This window comes from Larimichthys crocea, chromosome XXIII, assembly GCF_000972845.2.
Source record: "Larimichthys crocea isolate SSNF chromosome XXIII, L_crocea_2.0, whole genome shotgun sequence".
NCBI lineage: Eukaryota > Metazoa > Chordata > Actinopteri > Sciaenidae > Larimichthys > Larimichthys crocea.
In genome coordinates, this window is record NC_040033.1 from 16,113,162 (window position 1) to 16,131,347 (window position 18,186).

General features: G+C 39.2%; 1 protein-coding gene across 3 annotated transcripts in view; it reads left to right on the forward strand.

The window, feature by feature from the left end:
* The first annotated feature begins 14,139 nt into the window (after nucleotides 1–14,139).
* Nucleotides 14,140–18,186, forward strand: part of col11a1a (collagen, type XI, alpha 1a) — a 77,429-nt gene continuing 73,382 nt past the window's right edge. For all 3 annotated transcript variants that reach the window (XM_010736089.3, XM_010736090.3, XM_010736093.3), the window contains exon 1: nucleotides 14,140–14,527. In XM_010736089.3, coding sequence (XP_010734391.3) covers nucleotides 14,413–14,527 — 115 coding nt within the window. In that variant the 5' untranslated portion in view covers nucleotides 14,140–14,412. The remainder of the gene's footprint in view (nucleotides 14,528–18,186) is intronic.

An 18,186-nucleotide genomic window follows, 5' to 3' on the forward strand; every position in this document is an offset into this window, starting at 1 on the left:
GGTTTGGTGGAGAAAGGTAAGAAGTGTGTTGGGATCAAACATAGTGTCACCCACTCAAGAAGACTGTCGAGGGTGAAGGGAGGTCAGGGATCCAGGGTTATGGCAGAATGCGAGGAATGTTGCCTGCAGACCTGAACACTGAAAACCAGTGAACACAGAGAGATACCATCTTTGTAGAGCAATGACTCAGGGTCAAAGTTACAGGATGAGTGATATTAGTGAGCATCCAGGTCCAAAAGTAAACTCACGCCAAATGTATGAAGTTGAGTGCCACTCAGAAAGTTTTGCAGTGAACAGGCTCTGCAGTTTATTTATTGGCTAATCCCACAAATGAAATAAAATCAAACCAATGAACATGAAAGATGATTTTCATTATCCAAGACATCACTACTATTCAGCAAATGATTCTTCTACATTATAAATATATACACGTAACTCAAACCATGTGCAGTAGAATGTCACTTCAAACATTACCTCCTTATTCAGCTGACTTTGACACAATTGTTCTTATGTTCTCAGTCTGTTCTGAGGTGTCCAGAAACCATGGTGGGCTCTAGCAAAGGGATTATGATTTGTGGTTTTACACTAGTGCTAACTAATCATTATCACTGTGATTCTGTCATTCATACATTGGAATATATTCATACATTGAGTATGGCATGCAGCAACCCTGGGCAGCTGTGGAAAGGAACAAACCCCCATACATGGGGTGCACGTTCCACCAGGCAAGCCATCAGGGCACCACGCATTCATGTTCATTCATATTCACTCACATACCATGTCAACCATCTTGGGCTGATTGGATTTTCTTTAGCTTTGCATGTACTTGGTTATAAGTTATAAGTATGTAACAAATATCATTGTAAAAACAATGTGAAAAGTGTTGGTTGTGAAGTTGTGAGAATTATCACTCTTACCTTTCTAATAAAGTTCTTTTGGTTGCAGCAGGCAGCTGTTTCCAGTCTAATACCTTTAAAACCCATCAGACTCTATGGGCCAAGCACCACATGGCAGGCAGACATAGTTAGCGACTTCCCAGTGAACATAGTGAAACATTTAACAGCTAAGAACACAGATATTTTCTTCAGGAACTGTTAATTAAAAAAACAAAGACAAGAGAGTGAATATTGGCTTTTTTATTCAGGTCGCCAGGTTCATTGCTCCGAATGAATGATACATGAATGAATGTATAAGCGACTGTTTGTTCACCACAGTTAAACAAATTAACTTTCATGGTGATCATATCCCAATGTATACAGAATATATAAAACATGACTTTTTATGACAATAGTCATGGAATCATTCAGATTTATATCCTGGAGACCATTAATGTTTTTGCCAAATTCCATGGCTATTCTTCAATCCTCAACAGTTGTTGAGCTATTTCAGTCTGGAATGAAAGTGGTAGACAGACCAGCAGACCAACACTGTCATCCCAAGAGCCAGGCTGCTAGTGTGGCTAAAAATGCTAATAATACTTAATAATCAATAGTTTTAATTAATTAATGGTAATCACCTTGAAACCATCTTCTGGAGGTATTCATCATAAATGACTGTCTACTTTATGTAGTGTATTTTTGCTTCCTGTCAGTAGATATAAGGATCAAAGATACCCATCGTTGAAACTGCAACAGCTTTGAAATTATAAAGTTAGCAAGTGAGACCTCTTTCTTTCTTCTGCAGAAACCAAAATGCATGCTAGGGACACAGCTGTTCTTTTTTAGCACATCACCATTTTACTAAAGTCTCATGTACCTTGTGTTCTACTTTGCCATCTTGTTTGATGTTTCATTTCTCCACGTCATCCCAATCCACCGGTTCAGACAGACGTGCCCTCTTCAAACTGTTAATTATCTCTCTAATGCACGGGCACCTCCCTGAGCTTCACTGGACCACATGGTGAATAGAGGCACACAGCTGGATTACAACAGGCATCTTCCACTTTTTCTTTAGGAGACATTACAGATCCTTTGAAGTTGGTTACTACAACTAAGAGATTACTTAAGAGCAGCCGTTGTATGCATGAAACAGTTTTGGTTTTGATAAAGCCTCAAATGCTGAGTTCTGGGTGAGAACTAAATGTGAGACAACAATTAAGTATAATCTTGTTTTACCTCCAAAATGATAGTGTACAGTCCCATCCTTTTGAATCATTTCTCCAACTAGATCTCAAGGGGACACTGATTAAATCCATGTTAATCTTGTTTCAAATAAGAAAGATGTCTGTAATAAAATGAAGTTAAAATGTTAGTCTGACATCATCTAAGCAGACCACATTGTTTGCCAGCTCCAGAGCACCATTGCGTTGGTAACAAAAGATGGCACATATGGAGACCATTCACATCTCTAAGTAAGTGATTCCAGTTGCAGCACTGTGCAAAACCACTGTTAATATACTTTGTGCATAGATTCACCATTCATTCATCAGCAGTGTTCAGTGATTATATTTTTTGCATTTCTTGCTTTAGGCTTTTTGCCTCACTGTTAACCCTCAAGTAGTTTTAAACCTTGGCTTTCATGTACCTTTTTATAGCAGCCACCTGTGGTCTATGGTGACATGCACAGTTCTCAAAGTGTCAAATTAATATGTAGAGGTAGCACACTGAGGTTGAAGTCAAAGGGCCATTTAAGCACAATCCAATCATTTAAATGTGGGGAGGATGTCGGAATATGACATTACAATTCCCACTACTTCCCATGTCTCGACTCCTAGTCTCCACCACCTCTATTGGCTGTCTGCAATTCCTTAATTATAGAAGGCCTGAGTCTATAGCCATGGTGTCTTTAAAATTAGAGCTATCACTGAAATCTTTCTTGAAGAAAGTGGCTTTATTGCTAGAACTGAATATTCAAGTGTCAATAAACTCAAAATCATAATGGCAGATACTCCAGGGTTTTGACAGTCCAATATGACCATGACAAATGACGTGTTTCTGGTCAAATACAGGTCACACAAGAGCTACATGCCATCCTTTATTGTTAATAGTTATGCTTTAATTTGAGTGTCAAGTGATGGGATAAATTTGGACCATTCTGGGCCTTTCGTTGACAGTCAAAATGATGAAAACCGGCTTATTTCTTACCACTGGCATAATTTCCTGGCCATGAGTTTGTTTGGTTTCATCTTTCACCCAGCAGGACTGACAGTCGGACCAGCTGACCAATCATCTGTAACTCTCAAGACATAATCAAGCATCGATAAAGTACAGCTCTGTGCGTGACAGAGGGGCTTAATATGGACAGCACTTCAAACAGAAGCCAAAAGAAAGCACAGGTACAGGATGAGTCAAACACTGAGTGAGTTCCCCTGTAAATGAACTCCTTTTACACTTTTGCACATCCTTTTCCAACAGTTTAATAATATGTAATTTTCTCTGTTTGACTAAACTTGCTAGCGTACCATTATCCAACAGTTAACTCAGTTATATTTCAACTGCTCACAGCTACAGTAGTTACTGTAGCTAATTGTCACAGCCATTGTTTGGTTGTGTACTGTACGCTAGCTTATATGGTTTACACATTTATTGCTCCAGTGAACTAAAAATAGCTACAATTTTAAAAGAGCTGTACTTTTTTGGTGCTAATTTCTGGTTTGCAAGCACTAGCATCACGTTTCAGGGAGCTAGCTTAGTAGATATGTTGACTAGACAGCAGGAATAGCACAGGTGTCACTGATTAAAGTAACAACTCCATAACGTCTAATAATGTTGAGTTATAGTAGCTCCAGGTAAGTTAAGCTAGCATGCACAGTGAACCATTTCTATGGGAGACATTTTTGGACGCAGGTGTAACCATTACCATTAACGATGGCTGTATTCCATTTACCGTATTTTCCGGAAACTATAGAGCGCACCTGAATATAAGCCGCACCCACTAAGTTTAAAAAAAATTAAATAAAAAATTACATATAGGCCGCACTGGCCTATAAGCCGCTGATATCTAGGTTGAGAAATTAGATATTTACCTGATACACAGAGGGATTTTGTACCGTTAATGTTCATTAATTATTGAATGAGTTCTTTCCGCTGCCGTCTCCAATGTCTCACTCTGGATTTATTAAGGCCATGCTTACGTGCAGCAGCTGTATTTCCTTCCTGGATAGCCAGACCGATGGCCTTCAACTTAAAAGCTGCATCGTACGAACTTCTTCGTGTGCTTTCCATGATGAGGGTGTGAAAATAATTGGCTGTTAATAATTCGTCATGCGTGTTGTGTTGCATGTGCTAAATAAAAACTAGCGTGTTCTTCTTTGCACTGACTTTCCCTGTCTGTCTCGTTTTTGCCCTTCCTGTTAGAGTGCTCCCTGGTGGCTGAAGAAAAATCAATAGAAAAGCCGCATCTTTGTATAAGCCGCATGGTTCAAAGCGTGGGAAAAAAAATAGCGGCTTCTAGTCCGGAAAATACGGTATGTGTTACAGGGTCAGGGCATCTGTATTGTGCATGTTGCATGGATTACTGGCATGACTAATTGGAACACAGCCATAATTACACTGATTTGTTTCACCTGTAGGTTTTCTGCAATGAAAGAATAAAATTGATGTTGTTAAACGGTTTATAGGCACGCCTAAATGTAACATAGCCATTATTACAGTCTTTCTTAAAATCTAATTTGATTCCTATGTGCTGTATAATGGTCCATTTTAGTTTGCATGTATTAGCAATTCATTTTTAAATCGCAAATGTTATGTCATGAGGAGACAGCTATGTTATGTGGTTGTAAAATCACTTTTTTTGATTCATAATAATAAAATGCTTAATTAGAGCATCTGCTTAGAAGGGTTAAAGTATAATCACAGCTGAAACATTTTGTCTAATCACCAAAAAGTTGAAAAGCTGAACTCCCCCTCCCTCTCCATTCTTCCGACATGCTTTTCCGCAGCATACCAGCACACACTGAGGGTCTGTACTGGAAGCTCGCCTTGGGGGGCTGTGTTAGATAACTTGCCAGAGTCTGACAGGGTAGAAGAAGGCAGAAGCAGCACAGGCAGCTCTGGCTGGAGGTGAGTGCTACATGACTCGTCTTGAGCTATGTTGTGACCCGTTCACAAAACTCCTTTTGTGGTCAAAGGTTAAACAGGGCAGCTGCACACAACAGCAGCATGATACTCTATCCTTTTTTTTTTCTTTCAGTCTCCTGACAGTGAGTTAATGAATTTGCTGGCCAAAACCACAACTGATTACACAATCAGGAATGAAGAAAAACCAAATCAGCTTGTGAGTTTATATGTAATTAAGTACAGTCAGCAAGGAAAGACTTCATTAAGATAAATGAAGAATGGATTAAAGTCTTATTTTCTAAATATGTTGTGGACAATTTAAGTTTTACTTTTCTAACCATTTCTAACAGCATGACGGACCGCCACCACTTTGGTCCAGACTAAAACATTTTAAAAACTATGAGATGGATTGCCATGAAATTTGGTACAAATATCCATGCGTGGTGATGTTATCATTTAGCTCAGCCTCACAGAGAAGCTACCATTTCTGGACTCTTTCTCTTGCCAAACATATGTCAATAGAGGCACACAGAAAAACATGACACGTGAAAGTGCAAATCCATTTAAATACAGAAATGACATGTTAAGTTGCTCACATAGTTTGTTAAAAAGGAGATTCCTGGACAGTGTCCATGTTTTCAAGCTAGTGGTTCTGTGTTTTTATCAGATGTATTTTAAATTTAGTGTACTTAATAATACTACACCTTTTTTTCTTAAGTATGTTGTAGGTGTTTACAGTCATTATTCTAAAAAAAAAAAAATCGTTGAGCCGTTGAAATTTTCCTACCTTCCAGGCAGCTATTGGTTACAAGCTATGACTGTGTGGTATGAGCACCAACGTGCAGAAACGTGTAACCTGCCTGACATACAGTAGGTAATCCATCACAGTTAATATCATCACTGCCATCATTGCATGGAACTGTTTGGTGTGCTTAAGTGCCCTCTGGGTATTACAACATCTCGGACAATAGAGCTAAACAACAACAAACTTGAAGAGTTTGACAAAATGGCATAATGATTTTACATTTGATTTGATCTTTTTTAACTAAAACAAGTACTGAAATGAAAACTGAGTAATTTTCTTATGTTACATCCTATCTTTGAGCACATTTTACAGCACATTTAAGTCCTAAACAAATAATAGGGTAATCAGAGTTGATGGAAATCTCTACTTTTCCCTGTTTTCTAGCATTGCACACGTATGCCATTTTTTAACACTAGAATATTCAAGGAGTGTAAACTGGGAAAGCATTGTGTTTTACAGTGACATAATGGCTTTGTTTAGTATGTATACACATTTGCAAATGGCACCTTTGTATAAGACAGCATTACATATTTTTACACATGTATAAATGAAGTTGTATAAACTAGGTTTAGTTTGAATTGAATCATAGAAAAGACCTTTGACTACCATTAATCGGCATGTACAGGTATGTAGGATACAGTACTGTATATGGGCTGAAGCAGAAAACATGACTGGAGGGGTCATGTAAGGGAACAGGAACAAGGACCTCAATGACATAATGAAAATAGCTTGGTAGAGCTTATTTGCTCCCTTACAATTAAAAACTATATGGTGGTCACAGACAGACTTATTTGCATCAAACATGCATCGAAACAATCCCACATCAAATGCCTACAGTAGCACACACACCCTGTAATTTTGTAATATGAATAGGGACATACAGTATACAATTCATCACTCAGCCAGTCTGTGAACCCTGCCTCATAGGCTTCCATTTAGAGGCCACAGTATTTCAGTGCCGCCCCTATGGGTGCACACTGCATGCTGTTACAGGGCAGATCTCAACAACTCAGTTACAGGGTTTGAGGGAGACACAGAGACATATGAAAAGGAGCTCTGTGAATGAGGCTTGACTTCCACTGCCCACAGAGCAAACCAGGAAATGGTCTGTGCCGACTAAGAAGAGCAAACCCCTGCTCTATATTGGTAACATGTGTGCTGCTAAGGCACTCTATGAGTTATAACTGCATGATAACAGGATTCATGTATAAAAATATTACACACTGTGTGTATGTCACATGCTGAATTTGTTAGTTGGCTTGCATTCAATGTTTTAACATATACATGATATCATGATACATACATAACTACATATACTCAATATCCAGTTTATAAGCTACACCTTGCTAAAACCAATGCCATCTAATACAACAATCCTGCAATAAATCCCCCCTTTGTGGTTATGATATTCAGTTTTAGTTTTAGAGAACTGATGATTCAGCAGTTCTACATAGAGGTATTTCTTTTATTTTTCCCAACCCTATGATATAAGTGGTGAAATATTAACAATGATAGAAACATCTGTCAATATTATGCAGTTGAACAGTTTAACAGCACAATAAACTACATCATCAGAGGTAACCATGCAGTTGGAATTAACATCTTTTTAAAAGAGTTTCAGTGAAAACTAACATTCATGAATAGATGATTTATTGCAGGACTGTTTTAGTAGTTTAGTTTATTAGATTACATTAGTTTTAGCTGTTTGCACTAATTAATTGGTAACTGAGTGTCATCCATATATATAATAGCCTGTTGCCTACTGTAAATGTATTCTTCATGTGAAATTATCTAATACAAATACTATCCAGTTAACTGTCACATTTGACACATAATCCTGTCTATTTGAATCTACACATACTCTAAGTCTATTAATAATTTATTGCTGGAACAGTTTAATGCTTAATGATTTCAGTGTATGTTTGGGGTTTCAATCCAAGTCTCAGTGTTGGTGTTGCAGCCATTATTGAATCAGAAAACCTGCAGTTTATGACTGCAGAGTTTACTCCTTTTCCTCCTCAAAGGGGAGTGTACTGAGTTCTACAGCCGTTCTGTGCTATTGCTGGTGTGAAAGCTTAAGCCTAGTTTCTGCTTCAATCATAAATATGCCTGGTAGATGGCTCGTTTACTGACCTTGTTGCACACACACACACACACAGAGACCTAGAGATAGTTAAAGCCACCCACTCACTTCACAGTGGCCCCTCTTTCTTCATTTTCAGCCCGGCTTTCTTCACCCACCATTTTGCCAGGAGATTTACTAAACTTTTCTTCTGTGTCTGAATATCAGTCACAACAACTTTCACCTTGTCACCTGTAATATAAGGATGGTTCAAAGAGGGTGTACAGTATATTTGCTGCAGAGTTTGTCTGCTGTCTGTTTTTTAACAACCACGGACTCACATACCAAGGTCATGCAACTCTCCTAACTCTACATTTTCGTCCTGAGGGCTCACAGCAGATCCTCCCCGTCCAGGTGGTGCAAACACACAGCTCTACCCTCACCTTTTTATGATTGGCTGAAAGCATAGCTGCGCAGTAGGTGATAAATTGTTCTATTAGGGAGGGAAATTGGTGTAGCACTCAAAGTGTCTATGAGGTTATCACAAAGAGTTACTATGCTGTGCTCCACAGCAATTTTGCAACTTTCACAAGCCCCATCAATTTCACATGAACAATTTTTATGTTATGGCTGGAAATTGCCATGTAAGAAATCTTTTGCTGTGGCTGACTACGGTTTATGAGCACAAAGTGGAGAGTTGCTCTTTAAACAAAGTTGAAGCGCTTAAAAGGTATTAAAATAAATGGCACAACTGAAAGTGTAGATATATTTTATTTGTCCTTTCTATGACAACCTTAACTGAAATCTGAATACCAACTATTATTATTTCACAATGTGGATTACTGTGCCTCATACCACATACATAAAACAGTAATTATCAAGTCATCTCACACAGAAACATTACATCAGCCCTTCCTCTCAGCCTGAATGCGCCTAGACAGGGACATTCCTGACTTTCTGAAACATATAAAGGGCTTGGTGCATGTCTGATTGTCCTTTCTCTCGTGTGCTGTAGAATCAGGCTGCTCTCCATTATGAACACCTGTAGTCCAGACCGGGCTGACTTCAGTTCACAGCACAGATTTGTTCTCTGCATTGTTGAGATATAACTTTAGATGTGTCTTGTTTGTCTCATGCTTGGAGTAGCTTTTCTGTATGCAAACCACATTCACTTTTTATGCTTAAATTTAGAGCACAGCCATCACAATATGTTAATCATACAATGATTTTACATTTGAGAGAAAAAACAAAACCAGTGCATGCTCTATATTCACTGACTGCAGTACAGTACTATTGCAAATAACCTGTAAGAAACAAATATTAATGGCTCTGAAAATCATGACAGTCCAATATGTCAAGTGAGTTAGATCTTTGTACTCTGTGTCAGCTCTACAGCTGATGCACATGTCAATCCATGTCATATTTCTGCATGTTTATCTAAACAAAATAAGCCCTCCACTACCACCATGTCCATATAATTGTATATCTTGGCCCTGCATGTGACATCTCGAAATGGAGGTAGCATTTAGCATTTAATTCTGGTGTGCTACATGGTAGACCACATTGAAAATGCATGGTTGTCACTGTCAGGATGCTGTGTATGACAACAAAGAGTCATTTAAATGGTAAAAATATATCCCGAAAAACACACAAAAAGAACCATTGGCATAGAAACCTTTTAAACAAATGAAACCCTGGCTTTCTACAGATTACCTCAAATTATCCAAAATCGGGTTAGGCTTCTAATGAAAGCATTTCAGTGCCATGATGGCTTAATTTACCAAGTGATACAAGTTTATAAAGTGTATTTATTCTTATGAAATATTGTGGTAGCCAAAAATAATGTTAGTGAATTGAGGCAACTTTTTCTTGCTTGTGTTAGACAGAGGACTAGAGTGAGTGTGGAGAAAGAGCTCTTTATACTCTCCTCTGCGCGGTGTGTAAACAGTGACAGACAGTGGCGGGTGGTTGGCTTGAGTGTGCCTGTGAAAAGTGCTTGTGTTTCGATACCATGTCAGGTAAAACTCATAGTAAGTAAAATAACTTTACTCATTTTAACATTTCTATATATAACAGTTAAAACAAATATCAAATTTTGAATTCAGGACCTTTTTGCAGCACAAAGTTTGTTTGTCTTTTTGTAGTCATTGGTAGCTTGCTATAGGATCCTGACCTGGGATTTGCCTTTTCCCCCCTATTTAGTGAAGTACCAAACAGTGACTTGCTTATTTTTTTGGTTGTTTTACTGATTTCAAGTACTTACAAGATGGTTATGATATTTCACCTCCTGTACGCCAACAACACAACATATACTTTCCTCGATATCATGATTGTACTTAACTGATCTCATCTGACCCAGTCCACTATTTAACCTCTTATTAAGTTAATGTTGGTTCTAATCTAAAAAATAAATCTGTATACATTTGAACAGTGGAACATATTGTGTGACCTCTCCTAGGCATTTCGGTTTTATTTACCTGGCCATATCCCTATATAGACAACATGGAACAGTGCACCGGTAATTGTTAAAACATTGAGGCACTGAACCCCTGTTAATCTGTGTGAGGTTTTGCATTCCAGAGTAAAAGCTGCTTTCCTTCCCTTTTCATTCATAAAGAAAGCTACATACAGTCTGAATCTGTTTTTGTAGGGGTTTTTTGTCTGTTGTATTAAGAGAATTCATGTTGTAACATAGGCTAATGGCTGTTGTAATTATGATTATTAAGTCCATCTGGATCAAAGGAGATCCACAAAGTCTGCAGATGGAGGAGGTGGAGCATAGATGGATGAGTCAACAAAACAACAAACATGGAAGATCTGTTTACTACAGTTGTTGTTTCTTTTAACTATTAGGTCGTTCTCTAATGTTTCTATTATTATAACCATGAAGACGAAGGCTGTTTGCATTTTTTTATTAAACACATTTTATTTCTGAAATGGCAATATCTTCCTGTTGATGGGGGCATCAAATGAGAAAACACTTACAGGGGCCTGTAAACATGTTATTTTTGGAGGGCATCGTCCGACAGATTTTGTTGTTTATTTGAGGGACTTGTTGGAACAATCTGTCTTTATTAGTTTGCACCCACATGTTTGCACTCACTCATTTTCTCATTTGCATATACAATAGGAGTTATGTGTGCAAATTGACATGATCGTTTTTTTTCCTTATTTCTGTCATTGCTGGCAAAAAGACAGACAGAGCAGTCCTTTTCTTCATCTTATCATGGATGGTCTTCAAATGCTGTGTATGCCCTAAGCTTTTCAGATGGATGGTCATGCTCTGCTCTCAAATAGCTTCAGTGTTTAGTAGTTAGAGCTGTCTTTCACTACTAGGTATTGCTAGTAAGGTGAGCTAGCTAAAGCGAGTAGCTGAGCTAGTTTCTAAACCTAGCTCTAGTATTTGGATTGATCATGGGCAGTGGCATGTGCAAAATGCTTCCTTCAACAAAAGACAGTGCAACTGCCATTGCGACTATTTGTAAGCACATGTAACTTTAAGTTTAAAACTGTAACATTAAAGCATGGATTACATGATTTCACATATTAGGATTTAGGATCTGACAGTTTGGGTGGTTGAAAGAATTGTGGCAGGTAGCCAAAGCACAACTATTCCCAAAAAGTGCAGCAGCATTCGAAAACCAAAAGAACGGAGTTTGAGTCAGAAATACCGTATAACGTTTTACAAAGACATACCTTTACTATTACCCTGATTGAGGGTCCCAGTCTTATCTTGTCAATGCCTTTACAGCACCTCCTTCCAGAAAACAGTTTTGAAATCCCTGAACTTACATCTTACTGCAGCATTTAAACAACACAGGTCACTGTACAGAATCACTAACTGTATCTGATACAATAGTAAGCAAGTAGACTGCATAGCCAGACAGATTATTCATCACTTGTCTGGTAGCATTTAGTTGGCTTGGTTATGTGTTGGTTTTTGGGCCATCTCATTAGAGGGGACAGTAATAGTTTTAGACAAAAGCTGGTTGTCATTATAGCCACAGCTGATAACAAGTATGTGCACATGCTGCCAGTAATCATGGGAGGATATTTGAGACAGACTATATGTTTTAGACACATATTTGACTTTTATTGTTTAGTTAGTTATATATACTAGTTATATAGTTTTAATTCTTTAATCATTACAAATGATGACTAATCAACTGTTTAAATCTGTGTTAAAATCTAACTTCTAAAATGAAAATCATTTCGGTTAATTAGTCAAAATGTTTATTGTGCAATACATCTCCACCATTTATCCATATTACCCTCTGCATGATACGAATGAGGCAGTAACTGTTGCTACAGTGACAAGTAATAAAGCCATTACTGCCACTGCTGAAGTTACCAAAAGCACTGCAGTTACTTTATCTACTGCTAATTCAGCAGATTTGGATTTACATTTAACAGGCCTGAAAACACTGTCTATTATAGTTATACTAATGAAGCATTTGTGGTTTATTTGGTGCCAAGTGTGAAGCTTTTCTTGAATGAACAGGGAATGTGTGACTTGCTCATTGTCCAGATTGTCCCCATCTGACGGGAAATCAAACTTCAAATCATACGCACGCTTCACTATCCCTGAGGCTACCATCTGCTGCTGTCACTCTAGCAATTTTCAGCTGCATCACCCATTGCTGACTGCCTTACCATTTCTTCTCTTTTAAAGTGCACACAGTTATTTTAATGATCTGATGTAGGAGATAATATCTGAAAGCCAACACAATATAAAGCATTTTGTTTTTTAAATTGGAATAATTTCTTAGAAATCAAAAAATCAAATAAATATTATTACTTGGACATTGACAAGAATCCATGGAAGACACTAGGGCCACTTTGATTGCCCATGCTCTCTGAACGATGAGAGGGTGAGATGTAGCATGAAACCTGTTCTGCCAGATGCCGATTCATTCCAGACAAATGGCTTTACTTTATGCCACTGGGCATCCAGGAGGAGCATCTGATAGCATTTGGCTGAAAACAGGCTGAGTCTGGCTGGCGAGGATGGACGAGCTTGCTGACAGACAGAGCCTGGTCAGGATCCATGCCTTCACTTGGGTGAGCAAAGAGATACAAGGAGCTGACTGTCTCCCAGACTGACCCTTGCTTCTAAAAGGCCATTAGAGGAACCCTAGAATCCTTCATCCCCCCACAATCACTCTTTCGGGTTGTCCAAAAGTGTATTTTGGTCAGCTTGCCTTATTGTATTTTGTTTCAGGATATTTACAGAGTCATTTGCAGAAAACTCTTGAAACAGGGGAAACCACTGGGAACGTTATTAGATTACAACAGTTGTTCTCAGTGCAGATAGCTTTTAAAAGCATAGTGATCCTGCAGAACTTTTTAATGATAAGGAAACTCTGATATATTTATATGGCATTTCAATGAGAAATGAATTCACATGATTGTGTGGTCAAAAATAAATTCATAGAGTACAAAGGGTGACAAACTATGTGTTAAGTTTTTTGGTATCAGTTCAGTATCAGTTTATCTGTATCAGATCTGTTCTCTCTGAGTTCTGTGCAATTCATATGTAACCAACATTCACATAGTGAATTTCCCTCTTAAGGGATTATAAAATCTTATCTTATCTTATCTTATCTTATCTTATCTTATCTTATCTTATCTTATCTTATCTTATCTTATCTGTGTTTGGAGCATCTGTTACACAGGTAATACTAATAGTCCACAGCCACAATTATAACTGATCCAGTGTCTGCACACTGATACACCATTGAACTGCACTGATTTCCTTACACACTGATGTCAAACTAATTTAAGTTCACATCATTCATTTTCATTTGGTGTGACTTGTGCATGTTTATTTATGTATTTCTGTGTGGTTTTGACTTATCACTGGCTACTATGATTTTGAATTTGTTGTGGTTCAAGAGTTTTACGAATTTATTAAAGTGCTTCATTGTCAAGGAGGAATCGTGGTAACATATTATGTTAAAACTGTTTCTAAAAATAATTTTGCTTACTACTGTGTTTATGATGCACACAACAGCATTTATCGTCTCAGCTGGTGTACGATTAGATCAATATTATAGACAGACCCTGCATGCACAGTTCTGCCATTTCATCATCCCCAGGTCGTTCAACTCTGTCACTGTTTTATTTTTTCTGCTCTTTCCTCAGACGCACTCGGAGCAACTTTGGGGCGCATTACAAAGTTGATGGGTGGACCCGAAGGAGAATTTCCAGCCCCGTGATTTGCTAATCGGGGGCTGGTTCCCTTGTCATTCCCCTGTAATCGTGGCTCCGGTTTGTGGAGCTTGCCCAGCCCTCCTGTCCGTGGACGCACCAAGTGTACCGACTGCACTCTGTGCGTTTTGGTTAAAGCCCGACTACCTTCACTGTGAAGGCTGGGCACTGGGAAGGAGGATCGGGGGCCTCGTTGTGGCTGAGAGAAGAGGCTAAAACTCCTCACTTATGGCTTTTTTGTAGGACAGTTTCCATCATCACTTGGGATTGTGGAAGGGACGTCATTAAAAATCACCTGAAGTCGCCCAAAAGTTTTATTCACTTGTGGGCGCCCAACCATGGAGATGCAAAGGTGGTCCACAAGGTGGAAAACGAAAAGGTGGCTTATGGATTCCCCTGTAACCGCATTCATCACTTTAATCCTGGTTCTACAGGCTACCAGTGTCAGAGCAGGTAAGATTATTAGGGACCAAACGTCTCCAAATAAACTTTATCTGGCCGAAAGGGGACGGAGCAGCGACAAGCTGGGAAAACTCGGTAACTGATGATGGAGACCGGGGGATTAACAGATTTACCTGGTCACAGCGGCAACATGTTTACTTCTTTGTCAAATTTACACGCGTTTTTCAGTGTTCCACAATCAAAGTAGTGACATTGAGGCGAGATTACCAAGAATATACCTGTATGTTTGAGCGCATATGGGAGCCACCACACAAAAAGTTTGGGTACAGTAAACCTGCATCCTGCTCACCACTGTGGTGAAGAGGACGTGTTCTAGACAGATAGAGATCGTTGCTTGGAGGTGCACATATTTTGTTTGCCAGAACTTTATATTAATTAACACAGTTAATAGCGGGATAATTGTACGCATGAATAGAAAACACTTCCGCCCCGAAGATGAAACATCTCGCCTAATTAAATTCATCCTCAGCCGTGGTATGCATTTATAGAGATCGGGAACACAGAGCAGCGTTCCCTGCTTTCTAAGATTGACCAAGGCTGAAAGGAAGCTCTTTGTTTGAACCGTGGTCCGCTAGGTGGATGTGGACACGGTTAGCAGGGTGGACACTGGACGTTTGTCAGATCTTGGACGTTGATAACATGTCACTTACAAATGTTGAATTGTATCTTATCAGGGTGATGGGATATTGAGTTGTGTAATATTGTCCGGTGGTGTAGTTATATTTTTATGTTGACCAGATTTTCAGTATAGAGGCCAACTCTTCTGTGGAAGTGGTGGATGCAAGTCTACCATGTGAAGAGGATAGACTATGCAGGATAGATGGTTAAGGTTATTCACTATTTTTTATTTTATTCTTTTTTTGGAGATGTGAGGATGTTCTGTCAGTGCAGAACATTATTGTGATAATAAATGTAGTAATGCAAAGGCCTCAGTGGATCTCAGACCTGTCAGTTCAGAACGTAAAGACCCTCTTGGTCTGCAGGGGGCTAAGTAGTCAGGCAGGTTCACCCTATCTCCACACTGCCCTGGTCCACACTGAAGCCCAAATGCTGGCTTGTGCACCCCCCACACCCCCCACCCACTCCCAGTGCCCAGCTCTTCCCCTCAACTTTGCACTTAGATGTTTGGTCGGCTGCAGGACAAGGCTGTGTTGTGTGAGTGGTGGGAATGCTTCCCCTCTAAGTACTGAGCAGTTATTTGATGATGGTCCTTGTTGCACTTCCCTATGATTTCAGAGCCTTCAAAGAGCAGGCCTGCATATAGGCCTAGCCTGCAGCCATAATGGCCACAAGTCACAGGGTTCAGGATTACATAGGCCTCACACCTTGGCCTATTGACAGTGACAGGTCTTCAGTAATTTTAAAATAGGATGCATATAATTGTATTATTGTATTTCCTGATATGCATTTTGAACAGGTTTTAATGAACACAAGCATGCTAGAAATCCTAACAAAAACAAGTCAGTGTAGTGCCCAACTCAATTTATATCATTTTTATTAATTAACCCACTTAAAATGTTCTTCTTTGATAGTCTTTTGTTTCCTGCTAGGATTATAACACAAAAGTTCAGAAGATACTGGACTGGAATCGTACTTCAAATCGCACTTTTCTAAGCTCATCAATGCCTCTCTTTTTGAATTTTAAGTATTCAGCTGCAGGCTCTGTTTTCCAGGGTCTCAGTCAGTCGAAGTTGTTTCTGCAGGGTGCCTTCTCCATCTAGCAGTGTACAGACACGTTTTCTCAGCCCCCGGGGCGCAGGCTCAGATGTGCATTCCAGCAGACAAAGCTAGCATTTTCAGAGTCCTCTCCCTAATGTGCTCAACAGGGAACATCAGATAATCAGCTCCTTGCTGGACCTTTGTCCTTTGTAGCTGACACATATTTATAGTCATTGCTGGATCATTTGGAGACAAGCGTTTCTTCCTCCACACAAAGCCACTCTCTTGAAATTGTGCTCGAACTAATTTAAACTCAGATTTTCAAATGTGGATGATCACTGTGGCTTTCAAGAGACCTCTATTTATATTACACAGGCTGTTGAGATTTTTAAAAAATGTCACTAAACTATATGATAACATACTCTGATATTCATATAGAGACATACAGTAAAACGGATGAATGAGAGAAAAAGCAAGGGGAAGAGTAGAGGGGAAAATGCTTTGAAAAACTGGGTAGGTCTCAGTGAAGTTTCTTTGGTATGACACCAGCATAAAGCTGTCTTGTTTTAGCCAGCAGCATGGTGGAAGTTAAAGGAAGGAGAGAGGGAGAGTGGGGGAGAGAGAGAAGGGGTGGGGTGGGGGCGGTGGGGGGTATATATAGAGAGAGACATTCTGGCTGAAGATATTATTAGAGTCTCAGGGAGCTGCAGGTGAAAAGGTCCTCCTTCATTTACCAGCCAATTTCACCTTTCTGTGAAGATGTAAGAGCTGAAAATGACACAGCAGGAGGGGGACTCATGATATCAGTATGCTCAAGTCTTACATATTATGTGATAAAGGGATGAGCTGAGACAGACTTTTTTTGGCCTCTGTCCGAACAATGGTATCATGTTATCTTTTTAAACATACTATTTACATTGAAGTACACCTGTGAACATGATGAAAATGATATCAAATTAGGAGATCTATGTCTTATGGTAATGTTTTATACTGCTCCTCCCTTCCCCACACATCTCTGTTTGCATAATGAGGTTTGGGTGATCCAGTAATAGAGAAATAGAGGCTGTCTTGTCTGATCTTAGGGTTGGCTTGAATTCTCTTCTACAGATGAAGGAAGGTCCATCTCTCCATACTGGTAGCTATATGGCCTGTTTGCTCAGCCCCGAGGGCAAACTCACACCAGCTCATCAGATGCACTCTTTTAAAACCTGTGCACACTCATTTGGCCACCTTAATGGATTGGCCAGTATTGACGTTTTCTCAGCACCTCTGTGTGAGGGTCATAGCCTGGCCAAATTGCCACATCTGGAACATATGAGTCCTGGAGTTTGAACTAAAAGCGACTCTGCAGGAACTCACAATGAGGTCCTCAGTTCACTCTCCAAAGTAAGTAGCTGGTTCATCCTCACAAGCTACAAACAGGCCAAGTGATGGGATGCAGATGCATGCAGAGAAGCAGTTTGCTGATTTTGCCTCAGTTTCAACATGACTTTTTCCTGATGTTTTTATATAATGTTGCTTATCTTTGTTTTGTCTGTGTCCTTGGTTGACATGGGAGTGAGTTGGATTGTGGTGGGATGACACTGAGGATGCCCCTTCATGCTTATGAGCTCAATTATTCCAAGTACAGTGATATATAAATATCCATTAGAGGTAAATATAGTTTCTGCCATCAGGCGCATATATCTTGTTTATTAGGTGTTTCCATTTTTGGACTGCATACAATTGAGAGTTGTGTAATATTGAAAGAAGATGCTCTCTTTGCCATCATCATGTGCATCTGGTCTATAGCATGTGTTGCATAAAGTGCTTAAAGAGAAGGAGACCAGATGTAGGTGGGGGCCTTGAAAATACCTTCAGCATGATAGTAACACAGAAACGTAAACTATTTATTCAAAATGTTCTGTTCTTTGCCTTCCATTTTTAAAATGGATTTTTGCACTCATTGTACATGCTTTTCTGAACAGAATGTAACAGGCAACAACATTTAG